Consider the following 23,354-nt stretch of genomic DNA (forward strand, 5'->3'; position numbering starts at 1 on the left):
AAGACACTGTAACAGTAGTGTGCAAATAAATGTATTCAAATAAAATGATTCAGTTGTTCAATTGTGTAAAGTCAACAGGCTGTCTTTGGCACTGGAACTCTGAGGTCCTGTAGGTTCGACCAGCTGGACGGGTGGAAGTGTTTTTTCCAGGGTCAGACCGGACAGATCCTTGGTGTCCTTTACTGTTTCAACCACAAGGCTTGGTGGAGCCTTGACCTGAACCTGGATGGCTGGAGCCTCTGACTCCTGAAGCAGGTTGGTTGATCCTTCCTTAAGCAGGTGAATCAGGGTGTATTCAGCAGGAGAGACGGGGAGAACCTCCTCTGAGGTGGAGTTATTGTCAGGTCCAGCAGAGAGCACAGTGACTTCTGTTCCATCACAACATTCAGGTTGATGCAGGACGGTGACAGAGCTTTCAGCAGCGGCCTCAATCTGTGCACAGGAGTTGACCGTTTCCCTCTTGATGATAAAAGGATATTGTTCTTCCTCCTTCTCCAAGTCCTGGAGGAACAGCATCAGTTCAGAATCAGCTCTGACGATTGGCTCCCATTCATCAAGATGATCTTGAGCAGGGGCATGGTGTGCAGCGCAGGCAGCCATAAATGTAGAACTCACTGATGAGGAATCATTCATGTGCTTTTCACCAAGTTCCTCCTCCTCCAGGAGGACTGAGAGGAACTGCATCAGGTGAGAATCAGTGCTGACAACAGGTTCCCACTTGTCAAGATGGTCCAGAGTCGACCCATGCTGTGAGGAGCGGTCAAGCACAAATCTAGAGAGATGTGATGAAGTGTAGAGGAGCTCCTCACCAAATCCCTCCTTCTCCAAGTCAAAGTGGGATTTGACCAGTGGCTCCCACTCATCCAGGCAGCCCAGAGTGGATCCACAGGGTGAGCAGCAGTCAGCCACAAATCCAGATGTGTCACATGGGGGAGCGTAGAGGTATCTCTTTCCAACTGCCTCCAGGTGGTAGTCATCGTCAAAACCAAAGGGGGAGTGCTGAAGCTGACTCAATCTCTCAATGAGTTTGAAGTCATCAGTCACTGGAGCCTCAACAAGGCGGAGCAGGTTAGACTGAGCTTCAACATGCTGAGCTGGGTGGATGGATGCTCCAGCATTACCTAACGCTGACTCTTCAGTCATGAGAGGAAACTCTTTCTCTGTGGGAGGAAGGTCTCCTTCGTCCATATCCAAGAGAAGTTTGCATGCTGATGACACTGTGCTGGCTATTGGCTCCCATATATTGAGGCTCTCTAATCCACAAGCGGGTTTGGAGCTGAGACCAACAGCAGACTGAGGTGAAAGATCACAGTCGAGCTCAGCAGGAACTCCAGAGAAACTAGAGGCTTCAGCATAAAGGTACCGCTCCTTCTTCAGGACTTTCGCAAACATGTAGTTGATGTTTTCATGGCGATCGTCATTAAGGGCATTTAGTCGAGTGACCATTTGCATTGATGCTGAAAGAAATGCAATGGCAACATCTTAATAATCAAATAACCATAAGGCCACCTTCATTCAAGGTCAACATGCTTCATCATAGCTTCACCATATGCCTTTCATCATAGTTTTGTTTCAGCAACAAATCTATCTGTGAATTTACAATGTAAACAAAACTAAGGAAGAACTGGACACAAATGCAAATCCTTCAACACAAAAATCTTGTCTGTCTCTTGTCTGTTCAGCAAAATCCTCTGTACTAATGTTTTCCTGTTAAATAATAAAATAAAAACACATGTGGCTTACCAAGATGGAAATCACTCTCCATGTTTTCCTTTCTAAAAGGTAGATATTGTTGATGTTTCTCCAAATGAATGCAACGTGAGTTTTCTGTCTCAATGTGCAGGTCAACACTGATCAGAGATGAAACTGAGAGTCTGAGTCTGTGTTCAGGTCAGTCTTTATGACACTGACATTCTAAATTCTATCAACTCTGCTGCATTGTGTCCAGCTGCATTATGATTCATCAGATGAAGCTCAGGCCCAGTAAACTCTGATGACAGAGATGTCTCGCTTCGTTTTAAGCCACAAGTTAGCTCACTGTAATCTTACTACTATCTACTACTATTACTATATATTACTATTACCTATTACTACTACCTACTATCATATCTGAGGGGATACTTTTGGAAAATAAAAATAAAAGTTATTCATCTTCAATTCAGCTTTTCAGGTGTAGAATTCCTTTTTTCCAGATCAACCTGTGCATCAACCCATGTAGTTAATAGAAACATGGTAGCACTTTACAATGGCCTTTTTCCAGTGCATGAACTTTAAGCACCGATAATATTTGTTTAGGTCCCCCTAATTATGTTATTGTATCCTGTAATTCTTTTTTAAGTATGCAGTAATATGAAAACAGTTACACCATAACTACCTTATAAATCTCTTATAATTACAAAATTGTTACCCCTTAATTGCCGGACTTCTTGTTTACCCTGTAACTACAGCATTGTTATTTTATTAGTACCCCATAATAACAAACTAGTTACACTGTAATTAGCGGGCTGTAAAAGCGTTACCACATGAAGCATATGCGATTGGATAAATATTTTATGAGCACATTCGCATGTACAACATAACTCATTTTCACAATTGCAAACATGACATTATACAAGTAATGTTACATACAATGTATATGAATGATTTTTGAGTGATCATTCATGAGGATACAAAAAGCAAGATCCAAGTAATTACAGAACAATTATTGGATAACTTCATCAACTATTAATGGCTTCAGTCCAGTTAAAGCTCACTCTAGTCTTATCACAAAGAGAAGAGCGTCCCATCCCCTTTAACTATTTATAGTAGCCCCCCCAATCTTGTCAAGCCCGGCTTTTCAACTGTACAGAACAAGTTGGGTTTCAAAACAAGTGCAATAAAAATTCTTAACGTGCAACATGAGTTTCTCATGACCCCTTAAACCGAAGCGATGCCTACTTGTGACCCCTCGTATCCAGAGTGGTGAACAGTTCAACCAAAGGATGATTTTCCCTTTTCAGGTTTTCATTTGATTATCAGAGGAGGCCGACAGCCTCAAAACTATTCACTATTTCACAAGAAAAAAGCAAAACATTTGAGAAAAAACAGAAAAATTAGACATAATAGATTTGTATCGACCGCCAGATTTAGAGCCACTGCTCCAGTCCACCGCGCTTCTCTTTATTCAAATGTCTTTAAATAGCTGTGACTGAACAATTATCACAATATTTCAGTTACAAGAGTCATTTGATATTTAGCGTTGTTCACACACTTCCTTGTTTACTTTGCTTGCTGCCGGTCTTGTGCTGCGATCACGTCATATTGGAGGAACGGGATTTTGCTGCTTGAAAGCGTTCTTTACGTGTTTCACATCCAGAATTATTTGTATTTCTGAATTTAAAATCAACCATAAACAAAGTAGCTCAGATATTTATTTTGTTTTTCATAAATATGGTAGACTGTATCAGTGTGAATATAACTGATAGTGTTGATTTTTATTAACTTTGACTGCCGATATCAGTGGATGCGCTCCTATGTTTAATGCTTCTGTTGACACACAACTAGGAGGTTGATGTGAACGGGCATCAGAGTACTTGAAGGGTCTACTTGCCAATTAACTAGTTAAAATAACATATCTAATAACGCAATATATGCGAGTTTCAGGCAATGGATAATCTGAAAATCTGATCAAGGCAGGTCCCATTGCAGTGTGAGTTTTAATTGCTTTTTGGGTTCCACTGTTGGACCTTGCTTTGGCCCTTGAGTGTGTATTGGACAGCAGCGGTCCCGGTGAACTGGAGGTTCATAAAGCTCTACAGTTCAGTAAGTGATGAAATTTTGAAGTTAATCAATCGTCATGATGGAAAAAAATAGGAAAATAAGGTGCAGGTTGAAAATAAGCATAATCAATATTTAAACAATTGTTAAATGTATTGTGCAACACAGTACACTTTTACTCTCATATGGCAAGCAAGCCTTGAATCTTTAATTAATTAGAAGAATTAGAAATGTCTACATTGTATGGCCATTTCTCCACAGCAATCTCAAAATCCTGATGGTAGTAGAAGCCAGACTGTTTCCCGCTTTACAACTTTGGAGTTGAAAAACTAACCAGGACAGAAGGAAGCAGCCTGCTCAGGCTGGTGGAAAGTCCTTTATGAGGCGGCCGTCTGATCCTCTGTGTAGCTGAGGCTTCGTCTTCCCCAGTGGCTCTCTGGGACCAGGAAGCCCTCCCTGATCACCGGCTCCACCACCAGCTCCAGCAGGCCGGGCGGCTCGGGCACCTCCAGCTCCGTCACCCTGAACAGGGTCGAGTACGCCCGGCCTACTAGCGCCAGCTGGCCCGGGGGGATTCGGGGGTCCGGCCCCCGTAGCCGCCGCCAGTACACCCTGAAGTGGCGTATGAGCCGGGCCGGGTAGCGCCAGCGCAGGGTGGCGTTGAGGTGCAGGCAGGGGGAGGTGCACTCCAGGGAGACGCCGGCGCCGCGCAGCCACACCACATCATAAATGCATAAGCCCTGGACAAACTCCGGGGGCAGCAGGAGACTGGCTGCATCCAGGACCTTGAGGAAAGAGAGATAGGAAGTGGGGGGAAGTGAGAGACAAGAATGATGAAAAAGAAAGGAAATGTCAAATGTCCATCTTAAGACTTGAGAGGTTTTCAGAATGGCTAACTATGTGTTCCTAGAGCCTGTGTGTCTTACTGGAGGACGGGTTGCCCTCTGTAAACATTACTTACATCGGGCAGTCTATGTACAATGCAGCAACACAATTGGCACCCATTGTCTCACCATAATTTCTCCCACCCTGCAGCTGAAGGGTGTGTCCTGGGGCTCTCCCTCCCGCTGTATGCTGACACACACCTCCCTCAGAGCGCAGCCAAGCAGCTCCAACTGGGAACACCTGCACACAGCGCCACCAACAGGACAGGAAGAGCACAATTCAAACTACTCTCTTTAAAGAGTAACTAAACATCAAATAAAGCCTGACATCTAGTGGTAAAAAGCATGCTACTGAAATTGCCACCTACTGTTGGCTGATCTTTGGTGCCAGGTGATGTTACCCTCTATAGAGTACAACAGGTGGTGACATAATTACTTCATGAGCAAGGTTGATAATCTCAGAAAGAACTTGACACCCACTGATGGCTCCTCCCTATGCACACTAATTGAGAACTGTATGATGAAGGATAAAAACTGTCAATTTGATTTTGTGCAGGTTGACACCCCTGATATCGAGAGGCTGTTGTTGTCTCTGCCAAATGAGAAACCGGCTGGTATAGACCATCTAGATGGTAAACTGTTACGAATTGCTTCTGCTCATATATCTACTCCAATTTGTCACATCTTTAATAAATGCTTAATGTATGGGGTTTGCCCAAAGGTTTGGAAAGAGGCAAAGGTGATTCTAATACCAAAGGATAATAAATCAATTTTCACAGGTACAAACAGTCATCCAATAAGCATACTTCCTGTCCTGAGCAAATCGTTGGAGAAAATAGTTTTCAAACAAATCCAAGATTATTTTACCAGGAATAAACTGATCACTAGTTCTCAGCACGCGTACAGAGAAAGTCACTCTACAGCCACTGCCCTAGCCCAGTTAACTGATGATTGGCTGAAACAAATGGATTAGGGCTGCAGCTATCGATTATTTTAGTAATCGAGTATTCTACCGATTATTCCATCGATTAATCAAGTAATCGGATAAGAAATACTTTTGCTTTATTAAAGAGCACTAGTAAATATACAAAAGAGAAAAGCTGTCCGCACGAAGCTGTCCATACGACACTGTGATTTACTGAAAACGAGGTGAAATAATAATTATTATTGATATTTATTACTAGGCCTAAATATCATACAAGTTCATAAGACTGGCTAATGTACATTTATTTGCTATGTTGAAGGGTTGCCCTACACCTGCTGACCCTACTCACTGCAATCAAACTAAACTGAATATACCTGCTGTATTGGACTGGTGCATTTTAGGCTCCAATTGCTACTTACACCACCTGATATTTTGCTTTCTGGGGTATTTTATGCATCACTGTGAGGGGAGTAGGTGTGTGTGTGTGTGTGTGTGTGTGTGTGTGTGTGTGTGTGCCTATCATAATAATAACATGAATGAAGCTCAGGCTTTCACAAATTGACTGCAGCGTTTTATTTTCTGTGGTTATTTTCTTGAGCAAAACTTAGCTAACTTAGGGACATCATAACTAGCCACCATATTGATTTACGTTCTTAACTAGCCATTACATATAGCCATAATTAACGTGCATTCTTTACTAGCCTTCATCTCATCCCGTTTTAATATTAAGTGCTGACTCCGCCCACCCGGCCAGTTTCGGCGTACGCCGGTAGCAATTACAAGTGGACCCTATCCTACAGTCCCTGCTCTCAGCGGAGGGAAGGAGCTACGCTGTGTGTGGGAAGCGCTGTGACCGTCAGACCTCTCTGGATTAGACAAGCAAGTAGAGAAAACCGGCATCAGCCGAACCAATTTATTGCCAAATGCTTTGGGATTCAACACATTAACATTGCTTCCCATGGTCAGAAAAAGTCGGCAGATTTGTCGCTAGTCGCTTTTGAGAAATAAAGTCGCCAGGGGGGTCTGAAAAGTCGCTAAGTCTAGCGACAAAGTCGCCAAGTTGGCAACACTGGATCCGAAACTTTGGACACTTTCTGTCGTTTTCTCTGGCCTGTCTCTTCTCTTCGCCCCTCGCTATTTTCTCTCTCTTTCTCCAGCGCGTTGTGCAACAGTAATAATCATCCGTGCGAAACACTGAGCGTGTATATAGTTATATGGATTAAACGAAGCTTCGATGCAAAGAATTTGCATCGATGATTTTTAGTAATCGAGTTACTCGAGTTTCTCGAGGAATCGTTTCAGCCCTAAAATGGATAATAAGAAAATGGTAGGCACAGTCTTGCTTGACTTCAGTGCCGCATTTGATGTAATAGATCATGACATAATGATTATTAAATTAAAGAAATATGGATTTAGCAGTACGGCACTCTCTTGGATGGTCAGCTATCTATCTGAGAGATCGCAGAGAGTCTTTTTTAATGGTAGCCTATCTGACTGTATATACAACAGCTGTGGAGTTCCACAAGGAAGCTGCTTGGGCCCCTTACTTTTCTCTATTTTCACAAATGATCTGCCTCTAGCGATTGAGAATTCTAACATGGTAATGTATGCAGATGACACGACACTGTATAGCACTGCTTCAACGAAAAATGAACTAGTAACCATCTTGAATCAAGATCTAGAGAGAGTGTCTAATTGGGTGAAAAATAACAAGCTAGCCCTGAACATTTCCAAAACTAAAAGTATTGTTTTTGGCTCAAGAAGTATGCTTATTGGTGACCCACAGCTGCATCTATCGATGTCAGGGATGGCAATAGAACAGGTCAAAAAGACAAAACTACTGGGTGTAATGTTGGATGGACTATTGTCGTGGTCTGATCACAATGACGGCATTGTGACCAAAATGGGAAGAGGCGTAGCAATGATTAGAAAGTGCTCCACTTATTTAACATCTTCTATTATCTGTCAAGTAATACAGTCCTTGGTCTTTTGTCACCTTCAATACTGTCCAGTTATATGGTCAGCGGCAGCTAAGAAAGACATAAATAAACTACAACTAGTTCAAAATCGAGCTGCCAGATTGGCACTCCATTGCTCAACACGCACAAATATAGCATATATTCACACTCGCCTGTCCTGGATCTCAGTTGAAAACTCCACTATAGCCTCCTCATGTTCTTCAGAAATGTAGTATTTAATCAGACACCTGAATATTTCTTTAACCAAGTACTAAACACAAGCAACAGACATAACCATTACACCAGGAATGCCAGCTCAGGTCACTTGATACCTCCAACCCCAAGAACAAACCTCCTCAAATGCAGTTACTTACCGTTCAATAATGTCTTGGAACTCACTACCTTCTCACATAACTCGCACACAAAACAAATTTTCATTCAAAAAACTATTAAAGGCACACTTGGGGCCGCTGACTATATGACTGGAACCAATTGTATTTGACCAAATATAATGTATATTGTTTGTACTGATACTATACACCTAAGTATCTGATTGTACCATTTTTAACTGTATGTTTTATGTTATGTATTGTATGTATTATGTCTTATGTCCTTTTTGTGGACCCCAGGAAGATTAGTGGTCGCCAAGGCATCAGCTAATGGGGATCCATTTAATAAACAATAAACATCACCTGGCACCAAAGCTAATAGATGCTAGATGGTAGGCGTTCAGTATCTTACCTGATGGTCCAGCCATCTGGATTCCACTGGCCACAAAGCTGAGACAACTGTCTCACCAACTGGTGGTTCTCACCCAGGACTGCAGGAGACACACTGGTAGCTACAGATACAAGCACACACACAATTAATACATGGCTGTAAGTGGCATGGGTAACAAGCAAAGTTGAGCAGCAATACATTACTATTTCATTTTTAGTAATATTAAGTTTTGTAAAGAGTTTTTACTTTATTGGACAGTTTGCAGTGGGGATAGACAAGGATACATTGTTAACCTTGTTGAAACTCAAATCTGTAATTTTTCTTAGAATATGTATTATGAGTATGCACTATGCACACAGACTCTTCCAGGTTTGGAGTTACTAATAAAAATCTATGTCATTGCAACTTTAAAATCCCGCTGTAACACAGATCATTCAATTCAGGGCTTTAACCACTGCGTATTAGATATACATCAGAAACTCACGGCTGATGTCCTGGATCCCCTTGTGTGTGCAGAGATTGGCGTCTGTGGTCTTCAGCTCCAGAGAGACTGTGATCCCTGCAGATGGCTTGTAGATGAAGGACACCAGGGTCTTGGAGGCCAGGGGCACATGGAGGGAGAAGATCCTGAGAGAGAGACCGAGAAGGACAGAAAGAAAGACAACAAGCATGCGGTTAATGAGTGCCTAGATTTGTGGGTACTTTTCATTTCATTTCTCTACAGCCTTAATATAAAGATTTTCAGCCTAAATGTGAGGATACAGCACAGCCATGTCTTCTGCTTTCCCTATGGGGAGTGGAGATAAAGGGAAGGTGAACAGAAACACACACACACACACACACACACACACACACCTGGCGCAGACTTTGTTGAGACTGGCAGGGATGAGGCCCTCTAACAGCAGTGAGCAGCCCCCGTTCCAGGCGTCTACAGGGCAGCCGCGGCTACTCAGCCAGCCCTGGTCCTCCAGCTGCTCACTGTAGTACAGGGGCTGGAGCTCCTGGGAACTCAGGTTGAACCAGCTCTTCTTCACCTCCTGCTATACACACACACACACACACACACACACACAAAGCAAAATGTGAGTCAAAAGTACATTTTGGTAAGGTCCTCAAATGACAGTTATCACCCAGGTGCCTCTCTCTTGAATGTCATGTTCTGGATGTTCTTAAACGAGTGCACCCTGTCTCTTCCACTCTCCCCCTCTCTGGTACCTGTCCTCTCCAGTAGAGAGCCTTCCCAAAGCCCTGGCAGAAGGAGGAGATGAAGGGGAGAGGCGAGGTCGGCCGATGGATGTACAGGAAGTCCGACAGCAGAGCCCAGAACCTGCAAACAGGATGTGACATCACAAAGGGTTCCATTTAGAAATATACTATACTATACCATTATGATTAGTGGTTTTGGTTGACATATTTCTATAGTCCAGTCATTATGATTAGTGGTTTTGGTTGACATCTTTCTATAGTCCAGTCATTATGATTAGTGGTTTTGGTTGACATATTTCTATAGTCCAGTCATTATGATTAGTGGTTTTAGTTGACATATTTCTATAGTCCAGTCATTATGATTAGTGGTTTTGGTTGACATCTTTCTATAATCCAGCCATTATGATTAGTGGTTTTAGTTGACATCTCTCGACGACACAATATAGACTAGTTGAAACTATGTTTTTTATTCTGTGGAGCAAACACCCCTTTGCTTCAGTTCATGCCACCTTGAGTAAATCTGCATACATTTAATTCCATTTGCGTCCTTCCATTGACTTTGCTTGCATTTGTACTGCCTCAAAAAAAATGTGTGGGGTAAGGATGTTTTTGTCAATTTGTAATGTATGTATGTATGTGTGTGTGTGTGTGTGTGTGTGTGTGTGTGTGTGTGTGTGAGAGTGTGTGAGTGTGTGTGTGAGTGAGTGAGTGAGTGAGCGAGTGAGTGACGAGTGAGTGAGTGAGTGAGTGACGAGTGAGTGAGCGAGTGACGAGTGAGTGAGTGAGCGAGTGAGTGACGAGTGAGTGAGTGAGTGACGAGTGAGTGAGTGACGAGTGAGTGAGTGAGTGACGAGTGAGTGAGTGACGAGTGAGTGAGTGACGAGTGAGTGAGTGAGTGACGAGTGAGTGAGTGAGCGAGTGAGTGACGAGTGAGTGAGTGAGTGACGAGTGAGTGAGTGACGAGTGAGTGAGTGACGAGTGAGTGAGTGAGTGATGAGTGAGTGAGTGACGAGTGAGTGAGTGACGAGTGAGTGAGTGAGTGACGAGTGAGTGAGTGACGAGTGAGTGAGTGAGGGAGTGAGGAGTGAGTGAGTGAGTGACGAGTGAGTGAGTGAGTGACGAGTGACGAGTGAGTGAGTGAGTGAGGAGTGAGTGAGTGAGTGAGTGAGTGACGAGTGACGAGTGAGTGAGTGAGTGACGAGTGACGAGTGAGTGAGTGGGGAGTGAGTGAGTGACGAGTGAGTGAGTGAGTGACGAGTGACGAGTGAGTGAGTGGGGAGTGAGTGAGTGGGGAGTGAGTGAGTGAGTGAGAATACAGTATTGATCTCACTTGTCCTGATTCTTGCGGAACTCTGTCTTGTCATGGTGGCTCTCGTAAACCCAGCCTGGAGCGAAGATTGCTGTGGAGAAGGCGTGCTTCCGAATGACTTCCAAGGACTGTGGACATCAAAAAGGAAAAGGCATACTGTAGATGATGATCTGCAAATGATTATTATTTCTGATGAAAGGGGTGTGTGAATGCCGTTTGACCCCCAGGGTGTTTGTCACAACTAAATGGACAGTTATGACAGTTTATGAATTTTTCGGAGACAAGTAGCCAAGCAATGATACAAAACAGTAGACAAGGCTATGTGGGTGCTAACGTATAGATGATGGGGTGGTTGAGTCAGCAGCAATGTGTGTGTATTATCTGTCATTTACTGCTGTATACCTCGTTCTTATTGTTTTATTGATATTTGTCAGTGTTCACTGTTCAAATTCATGAATCATATTTTTCATTTTTGTTTCAGTTCCCAAATTACAAGCCACTCTCCAATAGGAGATAGTTTCAGCAAGGCCTGTGCAGCAATTTGAAAGAAAAAGTGACATTTTGTGCCAATGTCCTGACTGTTATACATGCAGATCTGTCAAACAAAAAACAACCCCCGTGATAATATTGTATATCACGATATTTTGGTGGAACAGTATCGGAATATTAAATTTTGCCCAAGCCTATTCCTGTGTGGAGAGGATTTCCCACCAGTGACACATCCAACATACATCCCCACCTCCACACCCCCACATCTACATATACAGACACCCATTATCCATAGTATGCACCTTATTTGTGTCCAACATGCCTCCCACCACCTCCCCTCTGCCGAATACGTCCACCCCAACGTAGATGTCGGCCTGGCGGCCTTGGACCCCGCTGTAGGCCTTCATCCACTCCAGGCTCTGCTCCGTCCAGTTGTAGTTGGTAAAGAAACCATCACATGCATCAAAAAACACCCTGAGATGGAGAGATTGAGACTGAGATTGACTTTCAAGCTCCTATTTTCACACACTCTCTCCTCATTTCTCTTACGTACTCCATCACCGCACACATTCATCCTTGTCTTTTCTAAAAGGAAAACTCAATGCTATTCATTGGGATTGTTGGGTTTGTTTGGTTCGCATATCACTCTTATTGGCACAGGGTGGACATGGACAAGGAGTTCTCCGTTTCTGAAGTGTTCAAATTGGATTTTAACAATGAAATCAAACCTTGGAGCATCTGTTTTTCACATACAGTATATGTTTTGTACATGCTTCCAGAGAAAGTTCTTATATATCAGAACCTATTTTTGACATCTCGTTTCTTGCTGGACGGTATGTGGTCAAGATTTCCTCAAAGGTTTTGCAGGGGTTGCGTTTGGACTCAAGTAAATACAAATGAGTGGCAGCAACATCTTGAGGCAATCAGGACTAGGGAGACACCATTCACTCCTCTCTGAACCCGTCCTTCCTCTCCTCCCTCCCTCTACCTGTTGGACGGGTTGAGTTCGTTCTGCCATTTCAGCTGTCCGTTCTCCAGCACACTGTCGTACCACAGCACCAGGCTGCCGGGGATTCGCTCGTGCATCTGGTCGGTCAGGTAGCGCAGGAACAGCGGCGTGTTCTTCACCGCGACCTCCTGCAAGCAGAGGGCAGCACAGAAGCTCTGTTAGCATCATTACCGGATAATAATAAATTGAGTATGCAGATAAACGAACTCGCTAACCCACTAATCTTGCTTCGTGAGACAGACCATCCATTTGAAATTCTATAGGTTGGTCAGAAACATCATTTTAAAGAGGTCAGCCAAGCCACGTACTGATATGCTGAGATTTGAAGAAAATACAGACAACCATCTGAATTATAACTCTAATACCCACAATGCCTTGCGGGGCAATCAGAGAACTCAGTGTATTCATGTAATTTAGTGTAGTCATGATTTGACAGTTCAAAGCTTTCATCAACCATCAACCAAGTTGCTCACAGTGTGAACAAGCAATGAGTGATACCATAGTCACTGAAGGCAAGTATAACTCACACTGAGGGAGTTCTCTATGTTAATGAGCCAGCCATCGAAGCCGTAACAGTGGCTGATCTGGACCAACCTATCAGCCACCGTCCGGTAAGACTCCTCCCCCTTCAGGAAGTCCTCGCACACCTTGGCCCCGTCAGTCCACTCCGTGATGAAAGTCCCTGGAAGGCAAGCCAATCACGGCGTCAGATTTATCCACTCAGCAACCAATAACATGTAGATTACATTATACGGACAATTCCCTTGTTAATCTAGTTACCCGGTAAATAACCTCGTTTTGGGTCGACCTATGTAAACGTCATAAGTGGGTTAGAATAAGCTGCGTAAACTTTTGCTCTGAGTCTGAGAATTGCACAAATTACTACTGGAATCATCATTTGTTTCCACTGTATTAGCAGTAAGCTACTACTGCTCAGTCAAAGGGGGGAGGAGGAATATTCTGTTAACTGGTTTATTCATGGCAACAGGGAAATTCAATTACAGAGAATTCAAGGTTCATGGAAACAGATTAACCTGAATATGGAGACTAGTCGGGTTACTCCGTGCATGTAATCCAGCCACTGATTTTTTTTTTTTTCATCAGCATCACTGACCCAATGAGCATAGAGAAAAACCCTGCTATGACCTTGACCTTGACTTTGGTACAAAGACCTCGGTTAACTGATATGAAAGAGGAAGCAGAGGAAGAGGGAAGCTATTTGGTATCCGGTTCCCTACGCACACTCAAAACTGCTATGGTGTGTGTAACATTTATCTGCAAGCTGCATGAGAAAAAAATAAACCAAAGAGAAAAAAGCAGAGAAGATAAAAAGTATTTCCACTTTGATTCCTAATTGAGCAGAGCTAAGAGATCTATGAATGAGATATCTTGTTGGTTTCAATGACATTACATTGATTACATTACAATTATTGTGTAACACGTGAAGTGTATGGTTCCTCCCAGTTTCTGTATGAGATTATTGCTAAAACTGTGACTGAGTTGAAATGGAACTGGTCTTGTCATGTAGGTTATCGCTCACCCAGAACGACGACTCCATGTTTATGTGCGGCATTGGTCCACACAGCAGGAGGAATGGTCACCAAGTTGTGTGTAAAGTAGTTGAAAATGTCAATGTACTGCCAGTGGTAGAAGGCGTAGGGAGCCTCTGAGTCTGTCCCCTGGGCAAACCTTAACAAAACATTCAGACATGAAAGGAGTAAGTAAGTTAGTGGCACTATGGTACAGGGATGCGATCTCAAGTATAATATTAAGAGGAAAACTGCAGATCTCTATTAGGAATGAATGGGAGTCATGCGCCTAAATAAAAACAGGAATCTATGCTATTTTTACCTAATTCCTAAATTTATACTATGCGCCACATTACCACTGTGTTATCTTCCGCTGTAGCCCGGGAGACAGCCAATCAAAACCAACATGTTAATTAATCTTTACACATTCAACACCTCGTCCACGACTGTGTGTCAGCACAATGGACTGCATAGATGTGTCACCCTCCTCCTCATACACTCCTACTGCTGCAATTGCAATGTTGGCTGTGATAAACCAAAGCATATCAGATGGAAACTGCCTTTTATAACCACAGAGTGGTAATTAATAATTGCAATCAGTGTGTGTCATATTTATTAAACATTTTAATGTGTTTCCAATGATCATTATACCCTGGGACACAATGTAACTTTATCTATTGATGTTTTTGATAATTTAAATTTATTTTCATTAGTTAACCATTTTCTACAATACACCATCTGACTAGAGCAGGTGTTATTGATCGAAAGCAACAAGTTCACGGCCCGTCTCTGGCGCCTGCCAAAAGGCATTCCGGGAAATGTAGGAAATCACTAACTGAAGTAGAAGTAGACAGAACCTCTAACAGTTTCCATTTTACTCTTAGTTGCTGCAGCAGCCCTAAATACGAGTCCATACCTGTCGTCTAAATAGCCGCCCATCATGTCATGAGATACCAGGGTCCGGCGCGGAGTGCTGGCCAGAGGAGGCTCCCGAACCGCCAGAGGGACCATCGCCACATTGAAGGCGTTGGCCTCACTCCGTTGCCACGACAACAGCTCCTCCAAAGTCTGAAGGCCGCAACTGATTGGCTCAGTGGTGTCAATGTCATAATGTTTGGCTGGGAAAGAAAATCAAATACAAGCAGGTGTTCAACAGTGCTGTTGATGCAACACACCAGCATGGACCAAATGCATAAGAATGTTCTAGTTTGATGTGCTATAACTGACTTAAAGAGTCCAGTGAATTGAAACAGTTTGAGACTCTGGGTGCACACTGCGCTGTAGGACTGTCTTCATGCACCTGGACTACTGGTAATAAAGTCTCCTAACCTGGTAGTGATGAGGGCGTATACTTGATGACTTCATGGACGCTGCTTGAATCCATGGGTTGATCCAAACAAGACTCCAACCTGGTGAAAAGCAGAATATGGAGTAACATTTAGAATACTTGAACGTGAAGGGTGAGACTTACATTGTTGTTACTGTGAGCCCAAGTCCAAGTTGTAAAAGCAACGTTTTCTACAATTTTTTGCTTAACTGGCTAGACAAAAAATATGACTAGAAGGCCTCTTTTTTACTAATTCAATCATACAACCTCTGGTCCTCAAACAACAGTCAGTTAGACAGAGCAAAGCCTGGCAGTTATTTTGAAAGTGTGGATTTCCAAGCTAGCAGTTACTTCACATTAGAAGAAGCTGAACTACAGCAAAACTTCACACAAGACAAATCTAGTTTGGTTAACTAAAGTTACTGACAAAGTAGTTAACATTATTTTGTAAAACATGATTTCTTGTGTAGATGGAAATGGTTGGTAGTTGTTAACTGCGCCTAATGTAAAAAAAAAAACTACTAAAAACACTATCCACATTTGAATGTTGTTGAACTGCTGCCAAGCTACTGCAAAATGTAGTTCACCTCCTAGTTTAATAACATGTCGTGAAACTGACTAATCAACGCTGTAACTAGTACTGTACCGGCTGGTGTCCGTTTTGACCATCTTGCCGCCAACAGTGTCGTCTGCATCCTCTCTTATCCTTCGTAAAGAAGGCTTGTTTCCATCATCGGTCTTCAACGCCATTGCCAAAAGTTGGGAATAACAGCAGTCTACTGGACAGATACTTCCTGCTTCGCTCTGATTGGCTGCAAGGTCATCGTTTTGCTCAACCAATAGTGGTCCAGATGTCACGAGGTGTCGTCTCAGCTTCATCGTGGGGTCAGTTCCATGGATGTATTAAACTAGGTCAGTTCCTTTTGTCCCCTTGGCCGTTTCCTGTTAGTTCTTGTTTTGTTTGTTACAGTTTATGGGCCTGTTACTGTAAAGCTAGTGTTGATACGAGGCTAAAATATCCCTTCCTTTGCTTTCAATTTCTCTGATTGTGATCATTGCATTTCCTCGCCAGTAGATGGCGCGAAGCTACTTCCAGTTCCAGGTTGTGTACCTTTTCAACAACACTAAGAGCAAGTAAATAATTCATTGAATTCATAGTATTCCCATGATGTCAGATGCATTTCCTACCAAAATGGTGCTTTACCATATACACAGCTCATTGGTCGTGGCTGTCATTTGTTTATAATCACCTGTTATTTTATTACACCGACCTGTTACACAGCCATCTTGGTGGGAGAATAACAGGTGATTGTAATAAATTAACAGGTGACTATAATCAAATAATTGAATAACAACTGTAATTGTTATTAAAGCTATTACATCTTTACATTTTATATGGATAGAGTAACCAGTTTTATTTAGTATAAATTCTTCCACATCACTCCAACATTGCATGGAGTGTGAGCTATAAGTGTGTAATATAATATGTAATATATAATAAGCGTGTGGCCACATCCTTCCCCTCCAGGTTGACACCATTTTGTATTTGGTGACAGTGAAGTGTACTGTGTAATGTTATTATAGAGACTGATTATTATGAACTATTTTATAGTTCATAATTTTCACACCAAATAATTCATAGTTATTATACATTTTTATGATTATGTAGGCATAATATTGTATAGAACATGTTTTCAAACCAAATAATTCATAATTCATTTTTTCCACAAAAGTGAAAAATGAGATTATCAATTATAGACCAACATAGATCTCACCATATTCTTTGTGTATGGGCAGTGCCACAATAAATGTAACAATGTTTCGGTGTGCCTCTGACAAGATACACAATTAATATCAATGTGTTTTTGAAATTTATGTAAATATGGCTAGCAGGGTAGAATTTCTGAATAATTTGAAATGACACTTAGCAGTATTTATGGGGTGATAATTATGCCTTCTTTCAACATAACATAATTGTTCCAATACTTTATCGTTATTCTTGGGAGGTAGAGAAAAACAAATTTTCCCTATAAATGTGTGTTAACTGAGCTGACTCTTGTCCAGCTACAACTCAGAGTGTTTTGGAGACTGAGACAAGACAAGACAGTTTACTGTGTCACAGTGAACTTTGGAGACAAATCCACCATATCACACTATTCACTTTTACTGAGAACGTTACTGGATGGATCTACAGCCACAACACAACAAGCTGCATCAGCTAGCTCTCTTTGTCTAGCCTGGTTGTTATATATTTAGACATTGTTTGCACACAGCTAATTCTCCAGTGGACCTCCATGATGGTGCCAGACGTGGTTGTTAGGAGATTTGTGACGCAAATTGCAAAGCCTCTATTAAGCAAAGCCAGTGCAGTAAGCAGCCACTGGCCACACAATAAAGATGGGAATTTTGGAGTGATGAATGATGGTTCATGTGCTGGATGTGGAATTGTAATTGAATTGACCACTCAATGTCAGTAGAATTTACCCCCATGTAGTATGGTTTGTTGATGTTAAAATGATAGATCTAGCACCATTAACATTATATAAATTAAGGTAATACACATAAATTACACCTTCATAATACAGGGTGTTTCTTTTTCCACATACTGTTCTCTCAATCAAAACTTCTGTCATTTGGACTGTAAAAAAGCTAAACCCCATGCTTTAGCTGTGTGTGACTGGCCTCCCTGTTGCTGCTGTTTGCATTACCACAAAGTGGTGGTTTACACAGTCTGTTAAATGCACTGACAAACAGTCTTAACGATTCAATTCATTCATTCTGGTGTGGGTGTGCACTAGGGTGTCTACCCAGAGCTCAAAGTAAACTGTCTATCCAGGTTGTCAGCCTGAGTTTTGTCACAGATGGCTGCAGAGCTTAAGGATATTGTCAGGCATCTCTTATGTCCTTAAAGCAATATTCCACCTTTTTTTTTAACATGGGGGTTATTCAGCACTTGACCACCATGAAAACCAGAATATGAACGAATCACCAAGATTGGATGCAGCTGGACCAGTTTGTAGCGTTTTGATTTTTACTTCCCATTCATTTGAATGATCCCACGAAAATAGCCTGAAAACTGACATTTAACACATTGGTGAACAGATTCAACAACAGATCCCGTTACTGTGATTTTCAATTGACTGTTGGTCCAACGTTTTAGAACACAATTTCACCAAATAGCATTTTTATTGATAGAAGAGCGGAGGGATACCATTTAGGAGAAAAAGTTCCTGTTTGGGAGATCGGAAATACTTTCATTTTTAAATACTGATTTTAATGTAAAGCAAGAATAGAAATGAATGAATACAGGTGAAAGTGTAAACCCTGAACAAGTCTCTACCATAGCCAAAACCCAACAGAGCCAATTCTGTGATGCCATTACATGACACTGGGTTTTTCTGGGGGTATGTGTATATTTTCTGGTTCAGAGCTGTTATAATGACTATAGATGAAGATCATTTGACAGCATCAGCCTCCCCTTCAGTGTGAGCGGAGCAGCTCCAGAAAGTGTCTCTTGACATCATACGTTTGAGTTTTTTGGTCTTTGGGAGAGAGTTCAAGCTCACAAACATTGATTTAACTGCCAAAGATAATAGGATGTGAAGGTATGAATTAGGTTTTAAGATGAATTGAGATTTTCCTATTAAGTGCATGTTTCCACATGATAAGCTTTAGTTGTTTGAACATATATGTCCTAGCCTTTAGTTGGATGTAATCAGATGTACATTTAATACCAACTTAAGTTGGCATAAACAGAACTGTACAACATCAAAAGTAGATTGCAAAAAATCAAGAGCCTGCGAGACAGAAGACGAACAACAATAAATAATGGTATCATCGGCATATAAACGGTACATAGCATTTGGTATATTGTGATACAGGTTGTTGACTTACAGTAGATGGTGAACAGAGTACTAGGGCCTAGTACTGAGCCTTGGGGCACACCTTTGGAAACATTCAAAACACGTGGGGCGGAACCATCAAACAGCACGCACTGAGTTCTTCCAGGAAGGTAGTTAGCAAATCATCAGGAACATTTATGACAAATGTTCTATTTTCCAGCTTGTAGTGGAAACCTCCCAGTATCTAGTAATCAAAGAATCAAAGAATGATTTGTTCACAACGTTCATCTGCCTACTTATAACGTCACACTTTCTGAGGGGTGTGAAGTCCACCTTTCATTGTGGACTGAGTTGTTGCATTGTGTGTGTGAAGGGACTGCTGCTGAATCATGACTACATGCCCCAACAGGTCCTCACGGTGGGTGGAACAATGGGATCCATCAGCGAGGTACACTGATTCAAGTTTGAATTTTGCCCTTAGGGGATTCCATGGGATAATTAAAGTTAGCAATGCAGTCCCCCAACCGACTCTAAACCACAGAGCAATATTGTGTGTGTACCTGGGTAGAACCTACAAAGTAAGGTAAAGTCCTCTGTCACAGAAACTATAATAATTATATTGACTTTCAAATACTCTATAACTTGTTTATTCTCATGACAAGTTCAGGTCATACCTTGGGTTTCTAGCTCCTTCCTACTTTCTAGACTATTTACCTACCGAAAACAAGTCCAGAAATATGTACCAACTCATGCAGAGGACGTCCCAACATATGTACAGTGTAACATATTGCTTATCAGAGGTGGGGACTCGAGTCACATGACTTGGACTCAAGTGAGATTCATGATTTTAATTGCTTGAGTCTTGACTTGATGCATGAAGAGAATTCTTGAGACTTGACTTGGGTTCTGGTGACTTGGGACTTGACTTTGACTTGTACTTTGATGACTTGAAAAGGTTTCTAAAGTCTTGACAAAAGATCTTGTGTTTATGTAAATTACTTAGATTGAAAGTGATGAGATTTGTTCAACCAGACGACTGAATTTAAATTCTGTTTTCTGAATTTGTATGGAATGATTGAATTTATTGAAGTTGAACCTGATTATAGAAATCAAACTCATGATGCTCTCACCAAGTTTTTATACCATCAAAACAATATTGCATTGAAAAGTTCTAAATATTTAGTTTTCTTTAAGATATTTAATTGATACTCAACTCTTGATTTGTTCTGACTTGACTTGCTGTTCTACATTTAGACTTGAGACTTGACTTGAGACTTGTGCCTCGAGACTTGACACTGACTTGGGACTTGAGCAAAGGTGACTTGGTCGCACCTCTGTTGCTTATACATACAGTATATACTGAAACATATGCTGTGCAAGTAATGCCATATATTGTTCCAGAGCATAGGAATGTGAGGTTGGTCCAGAATAGTTCTTAAAGCTTGTGCTTCAGCTCCCTCCCGGTTTGCTGCGACTGGGGCCATTTGGACAGGAATCATTGTACAGTGATGGCTGTAAAGTGCTATTACTACTACTTTTACTACCTGTTATTACTGCTATTACTCCATGAGGTTTACTTTACCAGTCTACAACAGAGCCAGCCTTTTAACCAGTTTGTTGGTATTGGCTGCATCCTCAGTCTTGATGCTGGTGTGGCAAAACAGCCAGGCAGGATGAAGGTATTGACGTTTAGGGCTTGGTAGCTTTTTCCACAGAATAAGACGGTGGAGGAAAACCAAAGAATAACTATTTAGTGAGATGACAATGCCCTTTTCCACTGCCACTGAGGATAGCAGCTCAAACACTGTGAGTCAACATAGCATTTGGAATCTGCATGGAATACAGTTCACCACCTTTTTAGACTATATAAATCTATATCACATGAACTCAGGTTGCAGTCAACTTATTTTAATGTCAAAAAAGTTGCATATTGCAGCTGTAAATAACAAGCTGAGCAGTGTAGATGTACATTTGAATCTGAGTAGGTTTCACCTTCAGCCAACTAGTAGATATTTGGTTTGCCATATGGCTTGGTAACAGGTCTGTCTACATGTGCATAGTACCTTGGAAACCAAAGGGGAAGGCTGTGTCTTCCCACACCTCGACATGTATTATGTAAACCTATCAAGATTATGTTCCGCGGCTGGCATCAGCAGAGGCCAGCTTTGTGTAGGAAGCAGCTGATGGACACTAAGCGGCCTTGAGGTATCACTGTAATTACTAGTGAGTAATCTGACCCCCTCGCATAGCTGGGATGTCTTGTTCCTGTTAACCCTCGCAAAGGGGACAGTTTTGTATTGACAGGTGCATGTGGATGGATAGGGTTGCTCCAGGGTCTCCTGAGCATGGTGGGACATGGGGGACACTCAAGTCCTACTTCTGTACGTTTATCCTAACCCCGTATTCACACTGCAAGCAACAGGATCAATAAGTCACCAGATGTCCATTCATTTAGAGCTGAGCGACCAGGGAAACTCGGAAGATGCGTGGACGCTCAACAAGCTTATTGGCTGAGAAGTTGGCCATGGCTGAACTTTTCACCGTCATAGGTCATCAACAGCAGATCAGATTTCCGTGCTGTTTCCCTACTGACGTGATTTAATTTCATGAACAATAGTTCTGCCTGGCAAGTGCAAAATGGATGAGAAGCTGATGACAGCCGTTCAAAGTTTCCCAGTTCTCTACAACTTTTATTTTAAAGACTGCAAGAGTGTCTCAAAAACAATGCTGGGAGAACCGTTGCATCCATCGTTGGGATCGATAGTCAGCTCTGAAGTCATTTTATTGTTTTTTTTCTGTTTATTTTCGATTAATGCTGCAGAAAGTAGCGCTTGCTAGCTAGCTTTGTTAACTCATCAAAACGATGTAACATTATGAAAGGCAATACCAAAGCAGTGAAAAAGACATGATTTGCCTGTTCAGACTACTGATTCATTCATTTATTCATTCATTTTCTTTACCTGCTTATTCTCAATTACATTCAGAATGATGACAACAGTCTGACAACTTGGCCTAATCGTCACCACTTAGCATTAATCATAAACATAAAGCACAGTTTACTGGTCTAATGGTTCTATTAGCCTGTATCTCTTTGCAGACAATACATGTCAATTGAATTTCAGAACATGCTTCAGCAAATTCTCAGTGGTTGGCTGACCTTCACATTTGGCAGGAAGAAACTGTCCACATGAGGAGAGGAAAGGAAAGGAAAGGAACGGTGGTTGACTTTTGATTGATTAGTACCAAAATGACCAGAATGCCTTTGGCTTGTTGAAGCAGAAATCACTGTGACCATACTATCCTAAATGAAACATAATTCCAAATAGTTTAGTTCAGAAGTAAGAGAAGACAGTTGACAAAACTGGAGGAGGCACCAGAATGAGCATGATGCTGGTGGGTAGGCATAAACATTCCCCTTTAATTAAACACACATCTATCGCATTATTTCTTTTTATTCTATTGCTACTTTGAAGACATTTTGTCTCATTTTAAAAACAACTTCACCTATATTTTACTTCAACTTCTCTGTTGTCAAGGTTGAATCTGCTGCTGTTGGTTTATCAAAAGAAAAGCATATCTCTGTTCTTTGGTAACACAACAAAAACGTGTTATAATTCATTCATCACAGACCCAACTGAAATCTTGACCCCTCCACTGGGAATTTGATACAAAATTATATGACAGATTCCATTTCCAGACATCTGACCAATTCCATTTAAATGTAAAACAGTCTTCTTCTATTGATTGTACTTAAGTTGCTAAAGATGAAATTGAGTTTTTACAATGTTTTGTTGCACACGAACTTTACTGTATTACATTCTGATGTGGTTCATGCAGTGAATTGTTTCTGAGAGGATGGAGTGAGGCCAGCTGGACAAAGAAACCAATCCATTGTTGTTATTGTGCAAGACCAGACACTTTTAAAATGAGGAGATTGGAAATCAAAAGAGCAACACCATATGGCATAGAGGGATGCAATAAGCAAAGATGGCGGCGGCACTGTGTAAATGACAAAAATTACCAGATTCCTTATTTCTAGTTTCAACATGGAAGTTATTGAGCAAAGGGCAAATTTGAATCCATTCATTTTTGTGGAGCAGCGACCAGGCACACCAGAACACTCCTTTTTCACAACTATCCCATGATTCATTGCTCAATCAATGGGATTTATGCTGCCTTCGAGTGCTGTTGGAAATATTGGAATTACGATTCAAGCATACATCAACGTATTTACAAAGGAGTAAATAAGACTAGGAAAGTTGTAATTTCTTTTTTTTAATTGATTGTGAAAGTGATGTATTTTATTATTATGATATGTTATTGTTTGCGATTCTGTGTAAATAAATAGCAATGCTGTATGATTCTATTGTCATTCTTTTAGTTCTCACACATTTTTGTTT

The 23,354-nt window shown here is 41.6% G+C and overlaps 1 protein-coding gene across 2 annotated transcripts; it reads right to left on the minus strand.

The window, feature by feature from the left end:
* Positions 1 to 2,583: 2,583 nt before the first annotated feature.
* On the minus strand, positions 2,584 to 15,859 carry engase (endo-beta-N-acetylglucosaminidase). 2 transcript variants are annotated; one of them, XM_078284737.1, is made up of 14 exons: positions 15,759 to 15,859; positions 15,115 to 15,194; positions 14,702 to 14,903; positions 13,797 to 13,945; positions 12,784 to 12,938; positions 12,236 to 12,384; positions 11,550 to 11,721; positions 10,780 to 10,886; positions 9,459 to 9,570; positions 9,099 to 9,280; positions 8,728 to 8,870; positions 8,265 to 8,364; positions 4,770 to 4,881; positions 2,584 to 4,541 (listed from the first exon to the last, which is right to left on the minus strand). In XM_078284737.1, exons 1-14 carry the CDS (start codon positions 15,779 to 15,781, stop codon positions 4,134 to 4,136), a joined length of 2,094 nt encoding a protein of 697 aa, XP_078140863.1. In that variant the 5' UTR covers positions 15,782 to 15,859; the 3' UTR covers positions 2,584 to 4,133. The 2 variants fall into 2 exon arrangements, with proteins under 2 accessions (XP_078140863.1, XP_071764924.1); XM_071908823.2 differs by having other exon boundaries at positions 9,099 to 9,283.
* Positions 15,860 to 23,354: the final 7,495 nt, after the last annotated feature.

The sequence above is a fragment of the Centroberyx gerrardi genome, chromosome 7, assembly GCF_048128805.1.
Source record: "Centroberyx gerrardi isolate f3 chromosome 7, fCenGer3.hap1.cur.20231027, whole genome shotgun sequence".
NCBI classification, from domain to species: Eukaryota; Metazoa; Chordata; class Actinopteri; order Beryciformes; family Berycidae; genus Centroberyx; species Centroberyx gerrardi.